Source organism: Ictidomys tridecemlineatus, chromosome 11 (genome assembly GCF_052094955.1).
Source record: "Ictidomys tridecemlineatus isolate mIctTri1 chromosome 11, mIctTri1.hap1, whole genome shotgun sequence".
Classification (NCBI taxonomy): Eukaryota; Metazoa; Chordata; class Mammalia; order Rodentia; family Sciuridae; genus Ictidomys; species Ictidomys tridecemlineatus.
Genome location: NC_135487.1, coordinates 7,547,976 through 7,563,771, shown reverse-complemented (window position 1 = coordinate 7,563,771; position 15,796 = coordinate 7,547,976). Strand labels below are relative to the sequence as shown.

General features: G+C 58.0%; 1 protein-coding gene across 1 annotated transcript; it reads right to left on the bottom strand.

The window, feature by feature from the left end:
* Positions 1-1,156: 1,156 nt before the first annotated feature.
* Agtrap (angiotensin II receptor associated protein) lies at positions 1,157-13,863 on the bottom strand. The gene is made up of 5 exons (XM_005317459.5): positions 13,734-13,863; positions 8,114-8,148; positions 6,565-6,670; positions 5,327-5,519; positions 1,157-4,111 (listed from the first exon to the last, which is right to left on the bottom strand). The coding sequence occupies exons 1-5, from the start codon at positions 13,758-13,760 to the stop codon at positions 3,996-3,998; spliced, it is 477 nt and encodes a 158-aa protein (XP_005317516.2). The 5' UTR covers positions 13,761-13,863; the 3' UTR covers positions 1,157-3,995.
* Between the last annotated feature and the right edge of the window lie 1,933 nt (positions 13,864-15,796).

Genomic DNA, 15,796 nt, shown 5'->3' with positions numbered 1-15,796 from the left:
GATTGGCATCCTGCGTCCTGGGGGGCAAAGTGAGCCTGGTTTGGCAACAACCGCACCTCCCCCAACCCTGCACCCCACAGCTCCTACAAAGCCTTCTCAGGCCCCTTCATCAGTGTGTTGGCGTCCAGCGGGGAAGGAACCCTGTCCTTATGAACAGCGTCCCATGCCGATGGCTATAAATGGGGGGTTTTCTTTTCATTCTCTTTGGAGGTTTTTTGGCTCCCTGAATCTTGAGCTTTGCCCTCTCCCCTTCTCTCTGATCGCTGCTCCCCTCCCTCAGCTCCTCAGGAACCAGCACCGCGTCTCTGTGTCTCTCCCTCTGACCTCTCTTTCATCCGTTCTGTGTGTGGAGTCCTCACATCTTCCAGGCCCCCGATTCTCTCCTCAGGTGTCGTCTGTTCTATGAAGGAACCTCGCCATGGAGTTTCTGATTTCGATCATTTTCCATTTTAAAAATTCTGTTCCCTTCTTTTAAAATTCCATCGGCTTCCCAAGCTCCATATCCCCACCGTCCAGCTCTGGCAGCAAGGCTCCTCTTTCTGGGCCTGTCCCCAGCAAAGACCTCAGATGAGTTTCCATGTTGTGGGCCGGGGAGCCACAGGTCCCCTGGTAGCAAGGAGGGTGCTGTCATATTGGCTCTTTTACATTCTGGATAATAGATATTCTTCTGAAGGAAGTTGGAAATAAAACAGATTTAAAAGAAGTTTATTTTTTAGTTGTTGATAAACTTTGTATGTGGTGCTGAGACTCAAACCCAGTGCCTCACACATGCTGGGCAAATGCTCCACCACTGAGCCACAACCCCAGCCCTATGAAATATTTTAAAAATCACTGATCTCAGAGCTCTAAGCTCTCCTCCAAGCTCAAACCTGTGATTCTGAGTTTTGATTTGGATGTTTTATGCCAACCCATAGATTCTGCAGAGTCTCTGGACTACAGCTGTGCCCACAGCACCAAGCACCTGGAGACCTGGTCTTCAGAGCTCTGCACTGGCCAGTGAGGATAACCTGTTTTGCTTCCTGAAAATATCCCTCTCTTCTGAAAGCTTATAGAAAACACTCAGTAAATGTTTGTGAACTCATAATAAATGAATAGATGTTTGGATAAGCAGACAGACTGGTCACCCCCTTCCTCACTCTGAATAATTACATGGTCATACAGGCAATGAGATGGACATTTATTAAACATTTATTCACCACTTTCAAGCCTCCCTAATCCCTGAGTTATGCATTTTTTTCTATCAGGAAACTAAGGCACAGTGAGGTTCAGAGACTGTCATCTCTTATGTAGCTGGTCCCAGGGTTCATTTGGGATTTAAATCAAGGCTACAAGCTCTAGAGCCAGTTTGGAGACAGGCTGAGAGAGCTGGGACTTCTGAGCCATTCTGGAGACTCTGGAGACAGGCCCGTGGTGAGGCCTGTCCAACAGGGACAGGCAGGGACCTGCTCTGAAGCAGTTTCTCTGGCTTCATCCTGTGGTCGGCTCCACTTTATGAAAACAAGATGATGTCCAAACCAGACAAGTGACTTCAGCTCTCCAGGAGTGTATGTCACCTCTGTGTTGCTGTGACCAAAGTGCTTGATGGGAGCAACCCAGAGGAGGAAGTCTGTTTTGTGCTCAGGGTCTAGGTCCTTGGTTGGCTGACTCCACTGCTCTGGGCCCAAGGTGAGGCAGAACATCCAGGTGGGGGGAAGGGATGGCAGAGGGAACCAGCTCAGCTCACCGCAGCTGGGAAGCAGAGGGAGGGGGGGAGGAGCCAGGGGCAAGCAATATCCTCAAGGCATGCCCCAGTGACCAGGCCTGCAGGTACCTCGCAGCATGCATCCTAACCATTCCTCCATGGCAGGGGTCAAGCTACAGCTCTCATGACCTAACCATCTCGCCCTGACCGTGCCTGCAGTGCAAGCACTTTCAGGGGACCTCTTAGAGCCAGAAGACCAGCCAGAGGCGAGAGGTGGCCAGAGACAAGAGGTGACCAGAGGCTTGAGGAATTTCCTTCCAGTGGCTGATGCTGCTAGAATGGCGGACACTGGGCTGGGGTTGTGGTTCATGAGACAGCCCGGCCTCGTAGGCAGAAAGCCTGGGTTCCACCCCAGCAGCTGAACAAAAATTCCAGAGTTGCCCCCGCCCCCAGGGCTGCCCTTGGCATGACCAAGAGCCCAGCTCCTGGCCCTTACGTCGGTTGGCTTCTGGGGAACCCTCCTGAGACAGCAGGCCTCCTCGGGCCCTTCCCCCAGAGTGGGTCAAACTTGGGGGATGGGGACAAGGAACTGTGGTCTGTCCCCCCTGCTGCGCACAGACTCTGCATGGATTGCTCCTGCTGCCCAGCCAGGCTGTGCCTCCCTCTCATTCCCATGAAAGCCTGACCCACTCCTGTCAGAGAGCATGGACACTGCAGGCCCTCCTGGTCCAGGGACCCACGAGAGAAGAGGAAAGGACTGTCCTCTGAGCCCCATTCCTCTCGGTCACAGCGCCCTCCCCCAGCCACTGCAGCCATGAAGTTGACATGTGTCTTCTAGCTCATCTTTTTACCCCTTTCTGCGTGCACACCCAAGAGCGAAGCGGGCGTGCCGTGGTGTTTCAGGGGTACACCAGCGCTCTCCTGTTGCACCCGCCTTCTGCAGTCTGTTCCCATCTGGGAGCAGCGTTGGCACGTGGTCAGGTTCGTTCACTGTAACTGCCAGGTGGCGTCCCAGGCGGTGAGTGGACCATGGCCAATCCGCCGTCTCCTGACACGCTCTTTCCAGGCTTTCATAGCTGTGGCCACCCATTGTCCCCGGGCCCCAGAGCAGCCTCCCCCATCTGCCCAGAGGGCTCTTCCTTTCAGGGCTCTTGCCTCAGCCTGGATCCTCCTGATGACTCTAAGCACGTCTTCCCTGGAGAGCGGGCACCAGGGCCCCACTGAGGGCCCAAGCCCTTACCGGGTAGGACTGCGCCCCTGCAGAAGCCCAGGAACCTGGGCCCAGGGGACAGAAGAGCAAGCTCTTAATGGCCTGTCAGTCAAGTGAGGTGAGCCCTGGCCCTGGGATCCAAGGAGCTCTTGGACATGAGTCCGCTCTGTGGCCAGGACACAGGGGCTGCAGGAAAAAGCCACCCCTTGCCTCCAGACCCAACAGTACCACTGGCTCAGGGAGCAGCTCACTGTGGTCAGCGTGCTGTCACTCAGGCGTCCTGCCTGGGCCGCTCACTTTACCTGAACATCACAGTTGGCTCTGGACAGGCAAGATCAGCCCTTCCTGGGAGACACTGAAGGTACTAAGTGGCAGAGGAGGGTTCGAGCCAACGCCAGGTCCTCTGATCCAGGTCCCATGCACTGCCCAGCGCCTTCTCAGCTGTGGCCTTGGCCGGGCCGAGCCGGGCTCTACGGGGTATCCAAGGAGAAACCGCCCAGCACAGCCAGGAGATTAAGCGTGGCCCAAGATACAGTCTGGCCACGGAGTCCTCAGGTTTCCATGCCTCGCTCTGCAGGCTGTGGTGGCTGCTGGGCACTGCAGACACCTCCTGCCTCTAGGCCCGGGGCCCCGCATCAAGTGACATGAGCACAGGACCTCAGTGCCACGCTGGATGAGGTCCGGAGCTGGGAGCGACCTGAAGTGCTCAGCATTCTGCAGAAGGATGACACAGACTTGGGGAGGCCTGGGGAGGTGGCCATCACCGGTCCCGAGAGGCCTGACCCAGCCGCACCCAGGAATGACGTGTCCCAGGGTCTGCGTGGCACAATGGGAGGCAAAGAAAGCCAGGGTTCCAGCTTAGGGACAAGGGAGACTTGAAGGGGGGGGGAGGCCTTGGAGGTTAGGACAGGTGTGTTCATGGGCTGGGAAGCCACGGGGGCTCCTGGCCTCTCGGGGCACTTGATTCCAGCAGCCCCTGGAACAGGGACCAGGAGACACATTCCATGTGAGGCCCAAGGAAGGGAGTCCAAGGAGGGGAGGTCGGGGACCAGGATGTCCCGGGCACCAGGAAGGTGATGCAGCAGGGCTGGCACGGGGGCTGCTTCAGTACCCTTGGGTGGCTTGACCTCTGCGCTCTGGGACTGCATAGGGGTCCGCAGGTGGCTCTGGGGAGTCAATTGTCTGGTAGGCACTATGTTCCTGAGAATGTCCAAGGAAATCTGGGGGCGGGGGGTGGTGGCAGGAAAGAAAAAAACAAGAGTGAGAAATTGGGAGACGTTCTGTTGAGCCCAAACCAAGATCCATCCCCCATCCAAGGCCAGGGCTGGGCATCCCGATGCCAGGGAGAGTGGACAGTGGCAGCACCTATGAGCCTCTAGCATGCCCGGAGCAGGTGTGTTCATGGCCTCACTTTGCCAGGAAGCAGAGTCAAAGAGGTGACAGACTTGCCTGAAGTCATTCAGCTCCACATCCCCGACGCTGGGCCCTGGGGCCAGCGCTCGGTCTCCAGGCCACACGCTTCCCAGAGCAGCACATGCTCAGGAATCTGAGGGACACCCAGCCTGGGCCCGTGGACTTCTTTCCAGTTCCCCTCCCAGGCAAGGGGATACCACATTCCTGTACCCCAGCGGCTCTGGAACTGGCGCTATTGCCGCACCCAGAAAACCAGAGCTGGAGGTGCCAGGCAGGGCAGCAGCCTCACTCCCACCCCCTCTGCACGTCTGTCCTGGGCGTTCAAGCACGTCCTAAAGACTGGGGGCCTTGGTCTCCTTGTCTGTCCCCTGGGGCAGGGCTGGGCGGTGCTGAGGTCAGTGAGGACCATTCCTACACTTGCCCAGCGCTCCTCGGGCCACCTGCACCTCTTCCCAAAGCAAAGATGGAAGCCCCCGCCCTGCCTCCACCCAGAGTGCAAAGGAGGTGTCAGAGGGGACAAGAAAATGGCTCAGCCCCCATGGAAGACAGGGGTACAGGGTTTCTGGGGGGTGGGGCCGGGCAAGAGGCAAGATGGCTGCCCACAAGGAAGTGACTGCCATTTGGCGCTGGCTTCCCCCAGGTCCCCAGGCCCCAGCAACCCTAGCTCTCCCCGGACACCTTGCACTATTCATCTAAGAGACCCGCATGGCAGGACAGCAGGGCTGGTGGACGCAGGGGAGGGGCTCTGGAAACTGGCCCACACCCTGCCTTGCCCGGGCTCTGTACCAAGGGAAGGCCAGCCTGAGGCTGCTGCCCCCGACCCTGTGACAGCCCGACAGTGAGGAGACCACCCCAGACTATGATGGCCGTGGCCCAGGAGCAGCGTGGCCCAGGAGCAGTGACCAAGGGAGTGCACACCCAGCCTGGTGGGGAGCCACACCACACGCCTGCCTGCGCTGGAGCCCCAGGCCCATGGGCAGGGGCCACAGCAGGGGGAGTGGGGCGGCTGGAGGCAGGCTCACCGTGGGACAGGAGGTGGCCCCCGCGCTCCCGGTACATGTGGTAGACCAGGAAGCAGGAGAAGGGCTTGAGCAGCAGGCTGAGGATGGCCATGCCGGCGCTGAAGCGGCCTCTGTCCGAGGTGGCGACCACTGGGTAGAAGACACTGATGTGGACGATGTCCAGTAAGATGGTGGCCAGCAAGCCCACCAGGAACTGCAAGACACACAGCCACAGGTTTGGGGGCACTGCCCGGCTCCTGAGACACGTGGCTCCTCCTCTGCATACACCAGCCCAGAAGCCTGGCTCCTGCCCTCTGCTCCTCGGGCTTTGCTGCAGCGATGTCAGGCCAGAGGACAGGGCCTGGAGGGGAGCAGAGCCAGCCGCCTGCAGCCTGCAGGGCTTCGGAGAGGACACTCCACCTCCCCAGGCCGCAACGGGGTCAAAGACTTGGTCTAAACCTCCAAGTTGGAAGATCCCTTGGAGCTCCTGGACACATGGCCGCCACAGAGGAATCCTTCTCTACCACTGAGAGGCTGCGGCCCGCGGGAAGAGCTGGGGCGGGCTGGTGGGGGCTGGGTCAATTCTAACTTCAGTACAGAAGTGGGGCGCCCTCCAGGCCAGGTCTCCCAGCCACCTTCCCTCTCCCCCCAAGGAGGGTGTCACAGTTTACATGTGAGATGTCCCCCCAAGGCTCCTGCATGAGGCGATGCAAGGTTTAGAAGTGCCGTGACTGGGTCAGGAGGCCCTCACCCAATCAGGGCGCCAACCCCTAGAGTGGTAACTGGAGGCCGCGGAGTGTGGCGGCAGGGGGTGGGCATTGGGGGCGTGGCTCTGGGATATTTATTTTGTCCCTGGTGAGTGGAGTCCCTCTGCTTCCCTCAACCACACCCTTCTCCATGTCCTGCCTCACCTCCAGCCCCAGAGATGGACTGAGGCCTCTGAAACCGGGAGCCCCCCAATACTTCTCCTCTAATTGTTCTTGTAGGTCTTTCGATCACAGTGATGAAGAAGCTGTCAGAGGTCAGCCCACCTGGGGGAGTGGCCCATCTGGGGCACTGCTGGGCCCCTCCCTGGGTCTGTCTTGGGAAAAGCAATACAGACATGGGCTCCCCAGGGCACCCAGCAGGGAGCAGGCCAGCTGGCAGGCAGGTGGTCAGGCAGCCTGAAGGCTGAAGATGGGGGACCAAGGAAGAGAGAGAACCAGGGTAGGTGAGAGGCGGCAGAGCCTGAAGCCCACCCCACGCCCCTCCCTGCTCACCATGCTTATGGCGTCCACGGAGTCCCGCTGAGCCACGGCCCACACGCCCAGGGCCAGGATGGTGAAGTTGGGCCAGGCATAGGAGCCCAAGAACCCCATGCAGCCCCTGGGGGAGAGACCTCTGTCCGTCAGGTGGCCACCGCCCTGCAGCTGCCCGCCCTTCCACAGGTCACCTCCCTCTTGCTCCAGAGTCCCAGGCCTCCTCAGAGAATAGGCCCCAGTCTGCAAGGCCAGCTGGCTGCACTTCAAACATCAGCAAGTCACCTCACCCCTCCTGACTGGGCACGGCCTCCCCCCAGGGTCTCCATGCGGCCACTCCTGGCCCCGCAGACCACTCTCGAAAATGCAGTTGGCAAGTGAATCCGATGGTCACTCCTCTGCTAAAAACACCATTTTCTCTCCCATTGAAATAAAATAGACCCTTCACAGGGCCTGCGGGGTTGGGCGAGTGCCCCAGGGGATCTGGCCAGTACCGCCACCTTCACCTCCCTAGCCCAGCCCTGCGCAGCTCCCCAGACACTCAGCCCTGGTGATTTAGTCCCAGCTCAGATGTCAACTCCGAGACCCCGTCCCTCACTGCCCAGCGTTAAGTATGAGTTCCCTAACGCGTGCACTGCCGCTGTCTGACAGGGTGTTTACTGGTTTGCTTGTTAATCCAATGGAAACCTGCTAACCCAGGGCCCTCCGTGGGACCCTGAGCGGTTCTGCGCCTTCCATTCCGTCCTGGGGGAGGCATGTTATTACCCTAGCCTCTCAGAGACTGACCTCCCAAGGTCACTCTGCGGCTAAGAGGTGGGGCTGGGATGTGAGCAGCCTGGCTGCAGAGGCCCTGCTCCTCCCGCCTCCCTGGAGGACAGGCTGTTGACGGCCTCAGTCTGCCTCCCGGGGCCTCTGTGGCCAGCAAGCTGTGGGCGCTTCATAGATTTAAATGATGTTCACAGAGTGTCACATGCAGGAAACCTGTGCAGAGAAGCTGGGGCGCAGGCAGCTGGGCTCCATAAGCGGTTGACTAAATCATCTCGTCTCAGGGTGTCGGGAAAGCAGGTGCCCGGCTTCCGCCCAGGCTTGCCCGCTCAGAGGCTCCAGGAGAGTGACAGGGAAACCTGCACCTGAGCTGTTCTCGCTGTGTATGTCCCTCACAGCCGTCTGCACGTGCACTTGGAAGTTTGCAAACTGCGCACGTGAGCTCTGGGGTTTCCTGTCTTGGTTTGGCAGAGACGCCCCAGGAAACTCCACAGACTCAAAAGAGGCGACAGCGAGTGCCAAGTTGGCCCATTGGAGCCTTGTGTCTCTGCAGGCCCTGGGGGTGCCCGAGGAGCTGCATTCTCCCTCCCGCTCCTGCGGGGCCCTGTCCTTACCCCACTGCACAGATGGAAAGCAGGCTTCATGCCCTAAGTGGCCTGACCAAAAGACAGCAGACAGACCTGCCCAGGCTGACACGGACCTGGGGACACGCGGACACAGCCCCTAGGAGATGCAAGGGCACACACCCACAGACACAGCACAGCAGGGAGCCCCTGCATACAGGCAGACTCCCGCAGTTACTCACCAGGTTGTCAGCAGCCAGTGGACCAGGAGAATCACCTGCGGCACAAGAGGGGCAGGGAGCGGGTCTGTGAATGGGGTGTGACCACCACAGGGGAAAGGAAACTTCCGAACAGGAGCCCCTGCCTGGTACCTACGAGGGCTGGTCATCATCTCAAAGGAACAGCAGCAGCCCGGGTGGAGGAGGGGCATGGTAGACACCCACACCCTCCTGCTTCTAAGGGAATGGGCTCTGGAATCAGAAGAGCTTTCAGTGGAAATGGTGGGGATGGGGGGCACGCGGGGGGAGGCAATTTCTGGGGACATGGAGGGCAGAGGGGAAGGTCACCACTGTGATTGGGAGGAAGAGCAAGTGGGGAGGAGGCCTGAGGGCCTCTGGAAGGAGCCTGGATTTCAAGCCCAGGACAGTGAAGGGAGCCCTGGGGACACAAGGCAGGGAGACATCGCGGCATCACTTGTGACAAAGAAAACAAAATCCCCTGGCTTTTTTTTGGCTTGATGCGCAGCACCAGGGATTAAACCAGGGTGCTCTACCACTGAACTACAGCCGGCCCTTTCTAGTTATTCTTTTTGAGACAGGGGATTGCTAAGTTGTCCAGGCTGGCCTTGAACTTGTGATCCTCCTGCCCTGGCCTCCCAAGTCACTGGGATCGCAGGCATGCACCCCTGCACCCAGAAATCCCACCCTTCCTCTACTCCTGATCATCCAAAAGGCCTTTCCTGGATGGTATGTGAGGAAAGGAGGGGCGGGTGTGATGGGAGGGCGGGGGCCGGCGGCCACAGTGTCCACAGAGGGCGGCTCCCAGAGGGCAGCTCCCAGGCCGAGGGCCGAGTGGACAGCAAGCAGGATGGGCCAGGCCCCAGCTGCAGGGAGGGTGTGGCCGTGCTGAGATGGGGTGGGATGACACAGGACTTTAGGAGGACAGAAGCCCCAGGTTGGGAGGGTCACTGGGGGAACAGGGTCAGGCTGGAGGGGAGGCGCTGCGGGGTCCCTCTTACTGCATACCTCACATGCCTCAGCTGGACTCCACAGCCTCGGAACACTACAGTTATCATTCCCAGTTCACAGGCGGAAAACTGGGCCCAGAGGCAAATTAAGCTGAACAAGTTGCCTCAGATACTGAGGCCAAACCAGAAAGTCAAATCTGGCTCCTACTGACCAGTGCTGCTGACCTCCACACTGGAGGCCCAGGCCTTCAGCCAAGAGGGGGTGTCTGGGCCTTTGAGAAATGTGGACGTCCTGTACCTGCAGGGGGCAGGGGGCACAGATGACATCCAGAGCAGAGGCGTACCACAGAGGGGAGGCTCCAGGGGAATCAAGCTCCACCTTCTTTTAACTGAGCACGTCCCTTCTAAGCACGTTTGGACGGGAGCCCCTTGAGCCTGCCCATCCTTGAGGCACTGTCATCCCTGATTCACAGCTGAGAAAACTGAGGCTCAGAGTCACACAGTGGCCAGTGCAGAACCAGCATCACACCGGGCCACAAGGCCTCTCCCCGCACCAAGTGGGAAACTGAGGCAGGGGAGGCTAAGCCCCATGGGTTTCTCTTCCCAGGGGCTTAAGAAGAGTGAGCACATGGCGCTGCGTTTCCCCAACATTTACCATTTTACTTGGCGTCACTGGTACCTGCTCTGTGTCTACCTGGGGTGGGAAGGAATGTGGACGTGGATGTCAGCCAAGGACCGACATCCAGCAGAGCACACTCCCTAATCAGCAGTGGGCCCTGGGTGTGTGGGGTCCACTGAGACCCCTGCTCTGTGAGAGAAGAAACCTCCTTTGACCACAGTGCTGGGTGACAGGGAGTGGGGTAGTCACAGGAGGCTTCTCCATGGAAGTGACCTTTAAGCCAAATGAAGGGGGTGACAGGCATGGCTAACCAGGGCAGAGGACAAAGGATGTGTGGACAGGGCAGCTCCTGCAAAGGCTGAGGCGGAGGGAGCATCGAGCTTTCTGAAAACTACATAAGTCCCTGCTGCCAGAGGAGGGCAGGGCAGGAGGCTGGGAGCAGGGAGGATTCCGATCCTTATCTTAAAGCTACCCATAGTCCCTTCAGTCCCATAGGAAACTGACCCAGAGGGAGGGACCCTGCCCAAGGCCACACGGCCGCCTTATGGTTGGGCTTGAACTGTGAGAAGACACCAAGGGAGGGGGCCCCAGTGGCAGCTCACTCCACACTCTCCTCCCAGACGACCACCTGGCCCTTCCCAGTCTGACTTCTGACCTCCCTGTCCACGTCTCTGGCTCCCACACCAGTCTGCACACCGTGAGGTCTGGAGAAACGGTGTTTCTTGGCCCTGCAAGTCCTGAAGGGGACGCAGCACATGGCGTCACCCATGCTAAGCACACGCCCTGCCTCCGACTTCCCCGCAGCTGGCCAGCCCTTGCTTTCTATGGAGCATGGCAACGGACCAGAGGCCGAGGCAGGGGCAGCTGCAGGGGCCACAGGCAGGTCACCGAATGACCTGTGGGAGACTCTGCCTCCAGCTGAGGGCTGTGGGCAGGAGCAGCCAGCTAAAGCCAGCCTCTGCAGTGGAGGAAGAAAACAGAACCCCAAAGCCTGCGGACCCTCGGAGGACACACGGCCCCCTGCACGGCATCGCTGTGGTGTCCTTAGCGTGGAAGGAACTCAGTGCTGTCACTTCTCTCAAGCCCCCGAGAAGACAAGCCCATGGAGACTGAGCCTCTGCTGCCTCCGTTTCTTATTGTTGTGCTGGGAGGTCACCCCCCCCCCCAGAGACCTAACACCCAGGACCGTCCCGGGAACCCAGCCAAACCAGGCCTGCCCTTCCTGGCACCCTGCAGCAGGAGAGGCCTGTGACTCATGTGGACACCGGCTGGCTCTAGGGAGGTTTCTGGTAACCAACGTGATCCCGAGGCTTCTGAGAAAGAAGCAGGAAATGTGGGAGGGTTCTGAGCTACATGGAACCAGGATGGGCCCCGAGGTCAGCAGGACATGGGGAGGCAGGGCCTGGGCCCTGGACTCTCACTGCAGTGCTCAGCCTGGGGCTGTCCCCAGACAGAGGCCAACAGACCAGGGGGTCACAGGCTGCTGGGGGGACAGGAGTCAGGGTGTGAGATGGAGGCAGCCTGTGTCTGTCCAACTGCCAGGGAAGCAGCCCTACCCACTTAATACCCACAGGTCCCTGTGCAGCCCAGTGTCCTGTGCAGCAGTGACAGGAGCGATTCCCACTACTGACCTGCACCTGCCTGCTAAGGTGCTCTGTGTCCCTCCTGCCCAAACACCTGCCCCAGGTCATCCCAGGAACTAACCCTATGGGCAGAGCTGAGGTGTGAGAGATAGGTAAATGCCCCAGAGGTAAAGCTCACCCACCTCAGAGCCCAGACACACATCTCGGGATCAGCGCATCCCGCCTGAGTCAACCTAAGGCTCCCTCCTGGACCCAGGCTCCTCCCTGCTCACCCTGGAAGGCAGGAGCTACTTTATCCTCTTATGTGAGGAAATGGATACTCGGGTCAAGAAACCCACTCAACTCATACAGCTAATAAGTGGCAAGGCCTGGCCTTGAATATCTGTCTGTCTGTCCACAGGCCCATGCCCAGCCACTGTGCGGCAATCTCAGGAAGAGCAAGGCAGGGTGGGTCGAGGAGGTCTGACCCAGAGAAGGGAAGGCCAAGATGAAACCAAGGAGCCAAGTGGGCCAAGACTCAAACCTCTACCACCAGCGGACCCCTGGGAGGAGGCAGGTGGGACTTCCCAGGGAGGCCTCGGAGGAGCATGCCACTGGGAACACTGAATGTGTTCCTACCCTGAGGCTAAGGGACACGTCAGGGCTGTCCTGAGGGAGGTGAGGCCATGGAGTGGCTAACTGCTGGGTTCCTGGAGTTCCATGTGTGGCTGTGATCCTGGTGGGTGACTTCAGAGGCAATATGGCCTTGGAAAGTCACCTGACCACCCAAAACTGCTGAGCCTACACCCAAGGAATGAAAGAGGGAGGGACTGAGGGGGCTCAGGCCCAGGGTACAGTCCCCAGCTCCCGAGGGATTTCCTACTTAAGTGCCTAAGAGCTGCCCTCCATAGGCTGGCCAGATGTGGCAGACAAAACCACAGAACACCTAGCTAATCCTGAATTTCAGACCATGAATGATTTAGTCTGTCCCCAGTACTGCCTAAGACGTACTCATAATGAAAACCTGTTGCTCTGAAACCCAAATTCAACTGGATGTCCCATATGTTACCTGGTAAGCTGGCCCCTCAGGGTCCCCCAGCACTCACTTATCTCGGTAGCAGCTGAGACCCCCGGAGACAGGTTCTTGTTGCCCAGTCAAGGGAAGGCCCCACCAGCAGAGCTCACACCTGTGGATGCTCCTGGCCTGTCAGGCCCATAAAACTGACATCAGCAGTCAAGGCCCAAGTCAGCCTTGACTGAAGTGGTACCCAGGAAATGCCACAGCACTAGGGTCAATTCCTGACTCGGCCACTCAGTCCCTGGGGGACCCTGACACTTCACTTCCTTGATCTGAGTTGAAGCCCACTCCTTAATAAAAAGATGGCAACGTTCCTCAGAAGTGGACTGTGATGGAGGTTACAACCTGCCCTGCTGAAAGGTCCCACAAACTGGAGTGCCCTTCCCTCTCAGTTTCTCCCCAGGGAAACATTCCATCCCCTTGTTCCAGCCCTCTCTCCCCAGGCTGCTGGCTGGAAGCTCCAGGAAAGCTGGCTCAAGCAGCACTGCATGATTAAGAAGGGAAATCTGCCCTGGGCGAGTCCCCACTCAGACCACGTGTAATGATCCAAATACAGATTACACTGCAGCTGTGTAGCCATCCCTCAGATTCCTTTAGTCCCAGACGCCAACAGTGCTAAATGCTTTGTCACTCAAGCACCCAAGAGTAAGGGACGGATAGAGTCTCCGAGGAAACTGCACCAAGACCCAAAATGGCCGGTTTAGTCCAAGGTCCACACCTTCCTGACCAAAGCTAAGTCGCCAGTCCCTCTGTTGCAAACGAAACTCAGGCACCAGACGCTGGGGGTGGGCGGCGAGAAAAGGAACAGCGCCAGGCTCAGGAAATGAAGACACCCCAGGAGGCCCCGCAGCGTTGGCCCCAGGGCACCGGGTTGGGGTTTTCTGCTTTTAAGTAACTTCTGCAGCTTGTGCTCCTTAATGATGCAATAAGGACGCTGCACTGGTAAACTCTGGAAAGCCCAAGGCTCGGGAACGACGGATTTTCTTAATCTGACTCTGCACACAAAGGCGGCCACCAGGGCTGGACAGGGGCTCGGGAGAAACGTCTGGCCCCCTCGGGCCGGAGGGGCGGTGTCCCTCGGCGGCCCCTCCCCCTACTCCAGGGGCCTTCTGGGCGCGAAGGCCGGCGCAGTCCTGGGGACCCGTCGCTGCCAGCCCGAGGGGCAGGGGACGGCCCCCTCCCTCGCCGGCCGCCCCGCGCCCCCCGGGTCTTGCCTGCAGGCTCTTGCGGGTCCCTGCAGGCCCCTGCCGGCCCCTGCCTGCCGCGGCCCGCGCGCACCTCCTCCTCACTGGGGTCTGTGCGGTCCCCTGGTCCCTGCTACTCCTCCTTCCCCGGACTCGGTCCTCCCACCCTCCTTCAAAACCCAGGTGCCAGCACCCTCCCGCACAGGAGGCCCGCTCCGCCCCGCAGCGGCCACCTTCAAGTTCACGACCGGCAGCTCCATCCCGGCCCAGGCGGTGGGCACGACGCGACGGCCGCGGGGGCTCCTGGGCTCCTAACTCGAAAAACTAACTTGCCCGGTCCCGCCCCACCCGTTGCGCCCGAGCCAATCCCGGCTCGGCTCCTGGTCACGTGAGGCACTCGGGGCGGGGCATATGACTGCTGCCGGGTTGCCAGGAGACGGCGTCCTGCAGCTCGCGCCTCCCGCTAGGCTGCAGCCCCCACCGGGTTTGTAGCCTAGAAGCTGGGCTGGTGGGCCCACCTGCGGCCGGGTGCAAGCTGCTGACATGGCACCAGTAGGTGTCTCCCCGAGGGCACCCTCTCTCCTCTGTCCTTACCCACGTAAATGGGTTATTTACAGTACCTACCTCCTTGGAAGGATAAATTAGTTAATTTATGTCGTTAAAGAAAAAAAAAATATTCAAGCACTAGTTAAAGCAGTAAGGAGGCTGTTCAAAAATAGAACTGCAAAAGGGAGGGAAACGGGACTCAACTGCAAACAAGGGTTAGTGGAGTTTATTGCTAAAAACCATAAATGAAAAATTGATGAGGAGACACCAAGAGCAGGGCGATTCTTGCTACAGGGAGCAGCATTCCTGCTATAATTGGGTCATGCAGACAGGGCAGGACAGGAAGATAGAAGGCCAAGGTCGGTTCCTGGTCAAAAGCTATGGAGACCCCTACCATTTTGGAGGCTGAGACAGGAGGATTCTTTGCACCCTGGAATTCAAACCAGCCTAGGCAGCCTAGTGAGACCTTGTCTCCAAGAACAAACAAAACAGGGGTGGTAGCAAAGAATGAAAATCAAAACAAAACCCAGGGCTCGGTGCAGCCCAGCTAAAGCTTAGTCTAGAAGAGAGTGCCTGGCACCTTATTAAATGGGCATCAGTACCCAGGAGCCAAGTGGTTGGAACCCATTTAAGTCAACATGCCAAAAGTTTTAGGAAGCTGTATCCAGAAAACCAGCAGAAATTCTTCCCTACATAAACCCTCAATAGTGCTGGGAGGAAATGAGGAGAAAGGGATTGTCTCCCTGCCGTCTTGGGTGTGGCCACTCTCAGTGTTCTTGCTCTGTTTCCAGGAGGGTAAAAACCAGGTGGGAACCCACAAAACTGCCTGGACAGGTCCTCTGATAATATCCAGACCCAAGGTCTCCCCGCATACAAAGAAAGGATTCTCTGCCTAGGTGAAGAGAGTTCTGCAGCCTCAGAGGCAAAGCCCCTCTGGCCTTCCCCTGCCCTCCTGTCTCCTTCCCTTTCTTGTCTCCCTGAAGTGCATCATAGAAACCCTCACTGAAACCCAAACTCCTTACCCCAGATGCATCCTGGAAACTAGAATCCCTGTCCCCCAAAGCAAGCCATAAAGCCTAGAAAGGTCTCCCTTTTCCGTTCTCCCTGGAGGACATTCATTCCAGAGGGGGCCCTAAAATGTACCCTATTTTTAAGGGCTAAGGATGTAGCTTAGTGGTAGAGCATTTGGTTACCATGTCTGAGGCCATGGATTTCATCCCCAGTACAAGGGGGAAAAAAGAGTACCTAAGAGTACCTAAGGAGTCCTGCCTCAGACCAGGAGGAGGAATGACATAGAAGCTAAAAAGAATTTGAATGGGGCTGGGGACATAGCTCAGTTGGTAGAGTGCTTGCCTTGCATGCACAAGGCCCTGGGTTAGATCCCCAGCACCACAAAAAGAAAAAAAAAAAAGAGAGAGAGAGAGAGAGAATTTAAATGTACAGGCCTTGCTGGTCCCACTTATCTGTCACCCTCAGATCCCATTTCTGCATAGTTCTCTGTTCTTCATCACACTGAAGCATAAAAGCAGCCAGTTTTCCTTAGGATTTAGGTCTTTATTGCTGAAGGCTCCCGTGTCTCATAGAATCTTGATTAAATAAATCTGCTATGATTTTCTCTTGCTAAACTATATTTTGTGTTACAGGCTGTGCCCTTTATGGAAGGGGAGGAAAAGAATCCCACCTTCCCCCACCCACGTGTGCAATAAAACCGTGGTCACTTTGTAAGGAGAAGGTTCAGGATTAGTTAGAA